General features: G+C 36.3%; 1 protein-coding gene across 1 annotated transcript in view; it reads left to right on the top strand.

Moving 5' to 3' along the window:
• The first annotated feature begins 47 nt into the window (after positions 1 to 47).
• CFAP210 (cilia and flagella associated protein 210) overlaps positions 48 to 12,822 on the top strand; it is a 33,570-nt gene continuing 20,795 nt past the window's right edge. Inside the window, exons 1-4 of the mRNA XM_028124250.2 lie at positions 48 to 157; positions 6,231 to 6,457; positions 9,516 to 9,689; positions 9,789 to 9,982. Coding sequence (XP_027980051.2) covers positions 109 to 157; positions 6,231 to 6,457; positions 9,516 to 9,689; positions 9,789 to 9,982 — 644 coding nt within the window. The 5' untranslated portion in view covers positions 48 to 108. The remainder of the gene's footprint in view (positions 158 to 6,230; positions 6,458 to 9,515; positions 9,690 to 9,788; positions 9,983 to 12,822) is intronic.

The raw sequence follows: 12,822 nt of genomic DNA on the forward strand, positions 1-12,822 counted from the left end.
GCTAAGCAACTGAGCCGTTTGGCAAACATTCGGCCAGCTGGAGTTCTACTCGGCCAGCGTCGGAGTCGCCTTTCCAAGTCACAGAGTGCCAAGGGCACCCCGTCAGAGATGCTGGTGCGGTTTGGAAGGCGCTGTGGACGGCCGAAGGAAGGCACAGGTGAGCTAAACTGGCCTATCTAGGCACAGGGATCGTTTCTGGCCTCCAGGCATAGGGTGAGAGGCAAGGGTGGCAAATGAGAGTTTTGGTTACTTTTTGAAAAGGGCTCCACCAACTCGAAAGCAGCCCCATGGGCATTGTTGGGCTCTGTGTAAATGGACAGTTTTGCCTTCAAATAAATGGGTAGGTGGGGGAAAGTTTACACATATAGGAGCGGAGAAAAGATAAGTCAGAGACTCCCAGTTGACCAGTTGGTCTGATCCTCAAGCTGTGCAGTTGACCCTCCAAGAGTCTGGTGTTTGCTGAATTCCCTTAAGCTTTTGTTATTCATTGAGTGAATTGGTATATATTTTGGAAATATCAATGACCTCATTAGAGTCTTGGCTGTGCTGTGAACCTACTGAGTACTCTTAGGAAAGTCTCTAATGGAAATGTCTCTATTTCTTCATCTCTAGAGTGAAGGAGTGTAAAAAATAATGCTACTTAGGTATTGTAATCTAGATGACCTGTTATAAAAATCTGATTTCTGAATAGAGGAGGCCTAGGGGGACATCTAAAGAACTCTTTAGCAATTCCAATGATTTTATTTTAAGTCTGTAAATTCCCAATTAATGTTGTCATGGTGACCACTTGAACTTTGGGAGTTTGGACTTTCTTCATGTCATTGCCTGAATTTCTGTAGCAATAGAGCCTCCTTATGCCAGATGCAGAGTGAGGGCCAGCCATTATCTCACCAGTGGACACTACTGGGTATTTCTGCAGTGAAGGGCCATAAGTAGCAGCAGAAGGTCCTGACTGGTTGGAGAGAGACAGTACCCATGTGACATGTATTGAAAAAACACAACTCTCACATACTCATTGTATTATATACACAGTACTACAATAAAAGACTTTGACTTCTCTGATGTTAAATAATGTTTTGTGTCATTTGGTCCAAAAGTTACCATCTGAGGGGTATCTGACTGGCTCAGTTGGTAGAGCATGTGACTCTTGATCTCCAGATCGTGGGTGTGAGCCGCATATTGGGTGTGGAGATTACAAATAAATAAACTTAAAAAAAAGTTACTATCTGAGCCTCACTGCTAAATTATTATCTCCATTTAGAAGAGGGTGAAGTAGGAGAGGGGTTCAGATAGGTAGACAGCTATCTGTAAAACAACTATCTAAAGATTTAGTGGGGTGACATCAGCCAGAAAGGTGGCATAAGAATCTCCAAAAGTCCTCCTCTCTATTAAATCAAAAAGAACACTGACAAAAAGATTGTCAGAACCAACTTTTTTTTGAGAACTCAGGAAGTTAACCAAAGGCTTGCAACAACCAGGAGTGTTTGTCAGGAAAAATAGCTGAATCTTGGTAACAACAATAAGTTTTTTGGCATTTTAACTTGCTCTAATCCCATACTTTTCTCCTAGTCCCGTGGAAGTCTAGAAAACCACTGCAACCACAGTGAAATTCAGTGGCTTAGTAACCTGTGGAGGGGGCAGAACAGGATTGGATCCTCCCCAAAGCCTCACCCCCTTTCTTTAGATAACTGTTATTTGACCTGTCTCACAGTTCCCCTGGAAAATCCCACTCACAGGGCTTGACTTTATTTGACCTGACTCAGAACTTACTGGGTATGTTTGTTAAAATGATCAGTAGCAATTTTTTTTTAAGATTTTATTTATTTATTTGACACAGAGAGAAAGAACAAGCAGAGGGAGTGGCAAGCAGAGAGAGAGGGAGAAACGGGTTCCTGCTAAGCAAGGAGCCCAATGCAGAGCTCTATCCCAGGACCCTGGGATCATGACCGGGGCTGAAGGCAGCCGATTAACCAACTGAGCCACCCAGGCACCCCAGCAATTTTTTTTTAACATCACAGCTATCTGACATAGTGATAACTGTTGGGTATAAACAACAAACTAACCAAAAAACTTAAGAATACCTGGGAAATGAGATGTCCATAAGGGGCAGAAGCTCCCTACTTATTCCTGGGAATCCAGGACAAATACATGCGTAGTGCTATGCACATGCCCAGGAAGTACCTGAGAATGAAGCTTTCACCTCTGGCTGAATTTGAGGCTCTCTGTGAGAAAAAAAGTAAAGGCTAAGGCAGAGTTGTAAACTATCTGCCTGAGAGTCGAAGTCATGCTCCACCACTCACAGAGAGTTTCTTGGCAAAGTCTGGGAAACTTATTTAAGAAAATTTAATTTAATTTAAGGAAACTCTATCCAGTTATTAGCTGACAACTAAACTAACCAAGCTGAGATTCCAATAGCCACATACAACAAAGAATACAGACTTTACAGGCTTAGTTCAGGAAAATCACTAAACAAACAACAACAACAACAACAAAAACCTTGGGTGTAGGGGGAATCTAACATCTAGACTTGCCACATATTACTTAAAATGACAAGCATGCAAAGAAATAAGAAAGTATGTCCCAAACAGGACAAAAGTTTTAATAGGAACTGTTCCTGAGGAAGCCAGATGTTAGACTTCCTAAACAATTTTCTTGTGTAAATTTATAGCTATTGTGAGTATATTCAAAGAACTAAATGTCAAAGGAACTACAGGAAAATATTAAGAATGCCGTCTCACAAAATAGACCATATCAATAAAGATACAGAAGTTATAAACAGAAACTAAATAGAAATTTTGGAGTTGAAAAGCACAATAGTTTAAATGAAAAATTCACTAAAGGGTCTCAATAGCAGATTTGAGCTTGCAGAAGAAAAATTCCATGAATTTGAACATATGTTGATTGAAAGTGTCCAGTCTAAGGGGTAGGAAGTAAAAAAGAATGAATAAAAATGAGCAGATCCTCAGAGAAATGTAGGACACCAACAAGTATACCAACATGCATGCAGTTTGAGTCTTAGAAGGAGAAGAGGAGAGAAAGGGGGTAGAAGAAAATATTTGAAGAAATAATGACTGTAAACTTCACAAATTTGATGAAAAACATTACATATTACATATTAAAGAGCTCATTGATCCTCTAGATAAAATAAACTCAAACAGATCCAGAACCAGACATAGCTTGAGCAAACTGTCAAAAGACAAAAGCAAGAGCAGCATATATATTCCTCTCAAATGCACATGGGACTTTTTTAGGATAGACCATATGATAGGCCATAAAACAAGTCTTTATACATTTAAAAGAATAGAAATCATACAAAATATATTATCCAGACACAGTGGAATGACATTAGAAATCAATAATAGAAATTTGGGGAATTCACAAATATGAAGAAAGTAAATGCTTTTAGATTTTAAAAAATGGGTCAAAGAAGAAACTATGCAAATCAAAACCACAATAAATGGTGGCTGTATGGTGACTAACATAACATAATAAAAAGATGGTGGCTGTTAGAATGGCTATTATCAAAAGGATAAGAAATAACAAATGTTGGTGAGGATGTGGAGAAAAGGGAAGCCTTGTGCACTCTTGTTGGAAATGTAAATTGGTGCAGCCACTATAGAAAACAGTATGGAGTTTCCTCAAAAAATTACAGATGGGGCGCCTGGGTGGTTCAGTTGTTAAGTGTCTGCCTTCGGCTCAGGTCATGATCCCAGGGTCCTGGGATCAAGCCCCGCATCGGGCTCCCTGCTCAACGGGAAGTCTGCTTCTCCCTCTCCCACTCCCCCTGCTTGTGTTCCCTCTCTCGCTGTGTCTATCTCAGATAAATAAATAAAATATTTTAAAAAATTACAAATAGAATTACCATATGATCCAGGAGTTCCACTTCTTGGTACTTACCCAAAGAAAATAAGGACACTAATTCAGAGAGAGATCTGCACCTCCATGTGCATTGCAGTATTATTTATACAAGTCAGGATATGGAAACAACCTAAGTGTCTACTGATGGGTGAATAGGTAAAGAAAATATGGTTTATATGTACAAAAATATTATTTATACACAGAAAAGAATAAAATCTTGCCATTTGCAATAACATGGACTTTGAGGGCAATAAATCAGACAGAGAAAGACAAATACTGTATGATGTCACTTATATATGCGGAACGTAAAAAACAAACAAAAAACTCCGCAAACCTCCCCCAAAAAACCAAGCTCATAGATAACAGAGAACAGATTGATGGTTGCCAGAGGCAGGAGGTGGGCCGTGGGAGAAATGGTGAAGGAGGTCAAAAGGTACAAATTTGCAGTAAGTCCTGGGGATGTAATGTACAGCATGGTGACTATAGTTAATAATACTATACTGCATAATTGAAACTTGCTAAGGGAGTAGATCTTAAGAGTTGTCACAAGAAAAAGATATCAATATGCTTAACAATATGTTAATCAAAAGGTAGATGGTTTAACCTAGTAGCCTTTGTTTAGTTAGCCTTTAATTGCAAGTAGCACAAATAAAGTTGAGACAGTTTAGGCAAAACAAAGGAAATTTGTTAGAAGGATGTATTTGTCAGGACTCTTTGGTTACAAGTGACGAATCGAACTCATAATAGTTAAAAGGGGACGATTTTGGCTCACATAGCTGGGAATTTAGGTATAACTTGATCCAGGACACTATTCTACTTCCCAGCTTTGTGTAGTAGCTTTATTCTGTAGGCGGATACTTGGTATGTGATAGGCAAGATGGTACCTATGGTTCTAAACTCACACTTAACTTTAGCAACCAATTTCTCAATCCCATCAACCTTAATTCAAACCCCAAGGAGACTCTTAATTGATTCTGGCGGCTTTTCTCTCAGTATCTTTATCTCTTTCTGAAGTCATGTGATTTCTTCTGCTTTTCTCTGTATATGTTTCATTCCTCTTATAATAAAAATAGTAAACATAATAATAGCTAACATATATTGAGAACATATTGTGTGCCACACCCTATTCTAAATTTTTTACATATATAACTTCATTTAATTCTCACACCAACCACATAAAATAGGTCCTATTAATATCTCCATTTTGCAATTAAGGAATTAGTTAAATAATTTTGTCTAGATTTACATAGTTCATATGTGGTATGTTCATTTAGGATGCTTTTTAATTCATATATAGAATACCCAGCTCAATCATATTTAAAAATAAGGAAATTTATTTGCTCATGAAACAGGAACTCCAGGCTTCAGGTCTGATTGATTTGGCATCATAATGAGATCCTCATTGCCCCACATTCCTCCTTTGTTTTTCCTTTGTGGTTCACAGTAATAGCTTCATTGTAAGGCTACTTCCTTTTGTGGCCATAGGATGGTTGCCTATCCGTTCTTCATGCTTCCTTGTTCATATCTAGTTTAAGAGTCACTCTCAAATGTCTCTCCCAGAAGAACAAGAAAGAACTTTTCTAAAAGTCTCAAATAAATCTCTTTTCCTTTTGTTTTCTTATTACAGAAATAATTATTGGCAAAGGAGATGCAAGTATTCTTAAACTAATGAGACCTACCCTGAGACCGTTCTCCAAATTACATTGTTGCTACTCAGTTAGGAAGGGGTTGAATAGAGTCAATGATGATGTCTACAACTTCTAAAGATGAACGTCCCCGAAATTATCCATTTATAGACTGCTACTTGGTTAATTTTGAAAAAATGGGTTTTTTTTTTTTAAGATTTTTTATTTGACACAGAGAGAGAGAGAGATCACAAGGTGGGGGGAGGGGGCAGGCAGAGGGAGAGGGAGAAGCAGGCTCCTGGCTGAGCAGGGAGGCTGATGCGGGGCTCCATCCCAGGACCCTGGGATCATGACCTGAGCCAAAGGCAGACACTTAACCAACTGAGCCACCCAGGAGCCCCTGAAAAAAAAGTTTTAATAACATTTGTTTAAAACAACAATGTTTAATAATGATGTTTTAATAACAAAAAGGTATTATTGATCTCAACTTCAAAGATGTTGATACTGAGTCTCCAAAAAGTTAAATGACTTGCCTAAGTTTACAGAGTAAGGAAATGACCGAGGAAAGACTCAAATCTGTCTTTTGATTTCAAGTTCTTATATACTTTGCACTTAATCTCAGTGTTCTTAAAATCACAAGAATAAAATTATTTAAAACAATTTCCAGATATGACAATACAGAAATGTCTGAGAAAAAATATTTAAACTTTTGAAAGTCTTTAATATTCATTTTTAAAAATTTATTAGAAATAAAGAACTCTGAAGAAGATCAAGCTCTCTATCCACCTCTTCTACCTAGCAAGGTAGATCTCCGGCAGGTTACCATAATTCCACACAATGAGTGGAAAAGGATTCAAGATAGCCTTGACAGTTTGACAAGAGAAGCAGCATGTCTTCGTGCAGAAAGAAAGGCAAAGAAAGAAATGCATTTCCGGTCCCAAGAAATGGTAAAGCACTGGACTAATACATATGCAGTAAGTATTAATCACCCAGGAGTACACATGCACTGAAGACTGACTCTTTTTTCTTAGTACTCTTTTATAAGTATTTTTTACATGTAAAATCATAAAAAATACTTTGAAACACATTTTCAATAGCTTTATTTAGGAGAAGTGACATACAATAAAGTAGACGTATTTAAAGTGTACAATTTGATGTTTTGACATATTTACACATCCCTGAAACCATTATAATTAAGATAATGAACATACTCATCACCCAAAGTTTCCTCATACCCAGTTTACTCCCTCTCATTCCTCCCCACCCTTCTTCAGGCAACTGATCTGCTTTCTTTCTTTTTTTCTTTCAAGATTTTATTTTTAAATAATCTCTACACCCAACTGGGGCTTGAACTCACAACCCCGAAATCAAAAGTTACATGCTCCATCAACTGAGCCAGCCAGGCAGTCTTGATCTGCTTTCTTTCTTTTTTTTTTTCCTTTAAGATTTATGTATTTATTTGAGAGAGTGTGTGCACCTGTGCACACACAAGCAGGAGGAGGGGCAGAGGGAGAATCTCAAGCAGACTCCCCGCTGAACACGGAGCTGAATGCAGGGCTCCATCTCAGAACCCTGAGATCATGACTTGAGCTGAAATCTAGAGTCCATCACTTAACTGACTAAGCCACCCAGGTGCTCCTGCCCTCATCTGCTTTGTATTGTAAATTTCATTCAACACAATTATTTTGAAATTCTATCATGTTGTTGTGTATATCAATTGTTCATTCATTTTTATTGCTGAGTAGTATTCCATTGTATCACACTTTGTTTATCTGTTCAATTGTTGATGATTTTGGCATCAACCAAATCTTGATATATGAGCTGTTTCCAGTTTTCGGCTATTATAAATAAAGCTGCATATGAATATTCATGTATAAGTCTATTTGTAGACATATGCTTTCACTTCTCCTGGGTAAATATCTGGGTAGAATGGCTGGATAATATTATGGTTGCATATTTAACTTTGTAAGAAACTTCCGAACTGTTTTTAAAAGTAGTTGTAATTTTACATTGCTGTAAGAAGTGTATAAGTGTTCTATTTTCTCCACATTCTTACCAACTTGCTATTGTGAGTCTTTTTAATTATAGACATTCTAATAGGTATGAAGTAGTTTTAATTTGAATTTCTCTAATTACAATGATGCTGAACATCTTTTTATGAACTTTTTTAAAAAATTTTATTTATTTACTTCATAGAGAGAGAGAGAGATCACAAGTAGGCAGACAGGCAGGCAGGCAGGCTGAGGGAGAGGGAGAAGCAGGCTCCCTGCCAAGCACGGAGCCCAATGCAGGGGTCGATCCCAGGCCACTGGGATTATGACCTGAGCCAAAGGCAGATGCCCAACCGAATGAGCCACCCAGGCGCCCCTTATTTTCTATTGTCTGTCTTTGGTGAAGTGTTTATTCAAATCTTTTGCCCATGTTTAAATGGGGTTTGTTTTGGTGTGCACCTAGTGGTTCAGTTAGTTGAGCGTTTGACTCTTGGTTTCACCTCAGGTCATGATCTCAGGGTCCTGGGATCAAGCCCCGAGTTGTGCTCCGTGCTCAGAGCAGAGTCTGCTTGAGAGCCTCTCTCTCTCTCTCTCTCTCTCTAAACTAAACAATTAAATCTTTAAAAAATAAATGGGGTTTGTTTTCTTATTTCTTATTATTGGGTTTAGGGAATTTTAAAAATATATTCTGAATACAGATCCTTTATTAGATATTTGATTCAAAAATATTTTCTCCCAGCTGTGGGAAGGGACACAGAAACTTGTAGTACTTTGCTTTAGGAACAGTGTTCATAATTTATTCTTTTTTCTAGAAGAGGGAAAAATATCGTGACATATCATAATATTACATGTAATATTATAAATATTACATGTAATATATATTACATATACCATATATTACATTCTGAAAAATGCAAAACTACAGGGAAAGGAAACGGATCAGTGGTTGTCAGGGCCTGCAGATGGGGGAGTGGTTGGTATAACAGGGCATGAGGGTATTTTTGGGGGGGATGGAACTGTTCTATGAGTGACAACTGTGCATTTGTAAAACTACACTAAAAGGGTATGTAAATTATACTCTAAAAAAACTTGATTTTAGAGAAGTACCTGTCCATAAAGGGATGGGGGAGTGGAATATACTATATATACACACAGAAGTAGCACACTGTACGTAATACTTTATATCTCCATGGATGTTAAAATATAAGAAGAAATATAGTAAATGCGGTAGAAATGTAGTCATAAAAACTGTTTTATAGGCACAGAGATTGACAAAATAATAGATCGTAAGAGAGAGCCTAGAAACACTCACATGTTATATATGGGAACTTGACATATGACAAATGTCAGTCAAGTCAGAAGGGAAAGGATTGGGTATTCTATAACTAATACTGAGATAATTGGCATATGGAAAGATGAAATTATATCCTTATGGTATAGAATATACAAAAATGAATTTCAGCTGGATGAAAGACCCAGATGTGAAAAGTAAAACAGTAAAAATTTAAAATAAATCATAGAATATCTTCAGGATTTTAGGGTAAAGTAAGATTTTCTTAAGACATAAAAAGTATGACCCATAGAGGAGAAGAGAGACTTCATCTGACATGATACATTGGATAGACTCCTCATAGGTGTAGAAGAGCATATAAATATGCTACTGTTGATTTTTTTAAAGGAATAAAAACAGTAATATATATATTTATATAAATATGGAAAGGAACTTTGGAAGCAAATATAAGAAACTGATAATAGTGGTTATCTTCAAGATTGCTGATGGAAGTTAGGATTAGAGGGAGAGCTTCGCTGTATACCTTTACAATATTTTGGAGTTTTGAACCATGTAAACATGTTACCTACCCAAAAATGCAATTAAATTATTAGCTGTAGTGTAACATCATATTTTATTTATTAATGGTATATACAACTACAATAAAAACTCATAATGAAAGCTCAAATTATTTCATCATATGTAATGTTAAATTTTGTGAAATTAAGTTGAAAAGTGAAAACAGAAGACTGATTTTTTTCTTTTTTTTAGGGGATGAAAGAACAGAAACTTGAAGCCAAAAAGAAGCGTGATGAAGAAATAGAGGCAGAAAGACAAATTCTTGATATAGAGGAAGAAATATACAAACAAGGAGAAAGAAAAAAGGCTATTGAATTTGCAAAGCAATATCAATTTTACCAGACAGAAAGAGTGAAACACTTTCATGTACTACTTGGATTTTCTTGTATTTTTCTGTATATTTAACATATCTATACATAATTAGACTTTATTTTCTTAAAATGCCACAATTTTTTTTTTTTGTAGTCAGGACTTCTTCTTAGTAGAGTTATGAAAGAACGTGATGCACAGATTGAATCCCAAAAGAAAAAAATAAAATCAGATAAAAAATGGGAAGAACAATTGAAACTCAGCATTGAAAAAGCTTTTAAAGAAGAACAAGAAAAAGCAGAAAAACGACGCAGAGATAGAATGGCTCTTGCCAATGATCATTTAAAACAGTATGTATATATAAATTACCTTTTATTTTATCTTATTTTTCTCACAAAAGCTTTTTTTCAGATTATAAAAGTAATACATGCTGAAATACCTAGTAAGTAGAAAAAATACAAAGAAAGGTTAAAAGTCTCTATTACTCTCTTACCCAGGGATAATATATTAGTTACTATTGTCACAATAATGCTGCATAACAAACAACCACACGATCTAGTGTCATTCAACAATAAACGTTTATTTCTCATGCTTCCATGGGTTGGTTGGGCCTGGCTGTATAGCTTTTCTTCACACTATAGAACTGGTTGGGTTTGCTGGTTGCTGTGGGGAGGGCTCTGATCTGCTCCATGTGTATTCATTTTTAAGATCCAGGATGAAGGGGGCGCCTGGGTGGCTCAGTTGGTTAAGCGACTGCCTTCAGCTCAGGTCATGATCCTGGAGTCCCGGGATCGAGTCCCACATCGGGCTCCCTGCTCAGCAGGGAGTCTGCTTCTCCCTCTGACCCTCTTCCCTCTCGTGCTCCCTCTCTCTCATTCTCTCTCTCAAATAAATAAATAAAATCTTTAAAAAAAAAAAAGATCCAGGATGAAGGGACAGCAGCCACTTGGGGAAACTTTTCTCATGGTATTGACAGAGATGCAAGAGAATGAGCCCGAGCTTACAAGAATGTGGCTAAACTCAAAGGCAAAAGTCAAGGAAGTGCACTTGATCTACCATAAGTCTAAAGCAAATCATATGACCAAGTCTAACAACCATGGAACAGAGAAACGGACTCCCATGAAGTGGGAAGTGAGAGAGTGAATCATTTTGAGCAACAATCTAATCTACCACAACAATCTGTTCTTGTTTTGACATATTGGTATATAGCCATATGGACATTTTTTGGTGGTCGTGGATGGGGTCAGAGTCATTGAACTATAATTTACATTTACTAATAAAATTCACCTTTTAAAAAGCATATAGCTATATAACTACCCCTAAATCAAGATATAGAATCCTTCCATCCCAAAATTTCCCTCATGCCCCTTTGCACTAAGTTATATTCTTCCCCCTCGGGTCCTGGCAATCATTGAGCCACTGATACAGACTGTTTTTTTCTGAGCATATATACTCATATTTTATAAAATGAAATTGGATCAATAGTGTCATTTTATATTTTTTCACTTACCAGTATATCATGAGCTTTTGCTATATCAGTAAATAGAAATCAAACCTGAACTTTTGTTAAGAAGTAGCTACTATATATATCAGGAGAGGGGATTATATTTGTGTCCAATTTTACTTACTTTTCTAAATAGCTGATAAACATGCAAATAGGAAAAGGCACAAAGGGGATTCGGTAAAATGTCTCTTCCTCATCTACCGGCCACCTTGTTTTTCCAATGTGAGACTTACAGTTTCTTTACATTGTAGTTCAAATGTGCATAGATTGTGTAAATGTATCAAAACATTTTAAACAATATTATACTAAAAAGAAAAAAATTTTTTATACTTAAACATATCATTAATATATGATCATTATAGAATTACAAAATACAATAAAACAAAATGAAAATTAAAATCACTAGAAACTCTGTGATCCAAAGTAGGTACTGTTAACATTTGGGCATATATTTGTCTACTTTTCAAAGTTTTTTTTTTAATTTTGCAACTAATAAATGAATATATACTTGTTAAAATTCAATACAGCAAAATTTGGAATAAAATTGAAAAGCCCATCTTCATATCCACCCTTTTCAGTGTCTCTTTAAGTCCCATTTTCCTCTTCACAAATAGCCATTATTAATAGTTTTGTGACTACCCCTTCAGAATGTTTTATTACTATTACTAATATCTGTATACAGGGCATATTTAACTGTGTATATATTTTTAACAATGAATGTTTTACAATGTATTTTTCTGTGTCTTCATTTGTTCACTCAACAATATACCTTGAATATCTTTTTTGCCAGAATATATGGATCTGTCACATCTTTTACAATAATCATATTGTACACTAAGGATATACCATTATTTATTTAACTATGTCATTATTGAGGGAAGTTTGGATTTTTCCCTCCATTTCTAACAATGCTGTAGTGAACATCCCTGACCATATATATTTTGTAACTTTTGTGCAAAGATGTAGTTATGTAGGGTAGATTTCTTGAACTGAGCTTGGATTTTACATGTGGAGAGATACTGCAAAATTGCCCTCTGAGAAGGCTTTAAGTATGTAATCATCAGTTATATCTGATACCCTTTTCTTTATGTTATAGTCAATTCTGGGCAGTACTTTTTTTAGAATTTAAAGGACCAAAAAATAGTATCTTTTAATTTACGTTTCTCCTAATTTCTAGTGAGGCAGGTTATTTTTTCATGTTTAAATATTCATCTGTTTTGGTTTTTATCATAAATTGGTTACTCCATTGTTCTCTTGTATAGGTTGTTTTGATTAATAAGCAGTTTTTATATATGTTGGATATTAATCTTTATTGGACATATTGCAGATTTTTGTCATCTTTTCTGAATGGTGTTAGTATTTTCTTTTTAAAGATTTTATTTTTAAGGGGTGCCTGGGTGGCTCAGTCTGCCTTTGGCTCAGGTCGTGATCCCAGGGTCCTGGGATCGAGCCCCGCATCAGGCTCCCTGCTTGGCGGGAAGCCTGCTTCTCCCTCTCCCACTCCCCCTACTTGTATTCCCTCTCTCGCTATGTCTCTCTCTGTCAAATAAATAAATGCAATCTTAAAAAAAAAAAAAAGATTTTATTTTTAAGTAATCTCTGTACCCAACATGGGGCTCAAACATACAACCCTGAGATTGAAAGTCACATGCTCTACCTACTGAGCCAGCCAGTCACCCCTGAATG

Source organism: Eumetopias jubatus, unplaced genomic scaffold (genome assembly GCF_037043125.1).
Source record: "Eumetopias jubatus isolate StellerSeaLion01/CBP00866 unplaced genomic scaffold, mEumJub1_p1.0 scaffold_3, whole genome shotgun sequence".
Classification (NCBI taxonomy): Eukaryota; Metazoa; Chordata; class Mammalia; order Carnivora; family Otariidae; genus Eumetopias; species Eumetopias jubatus.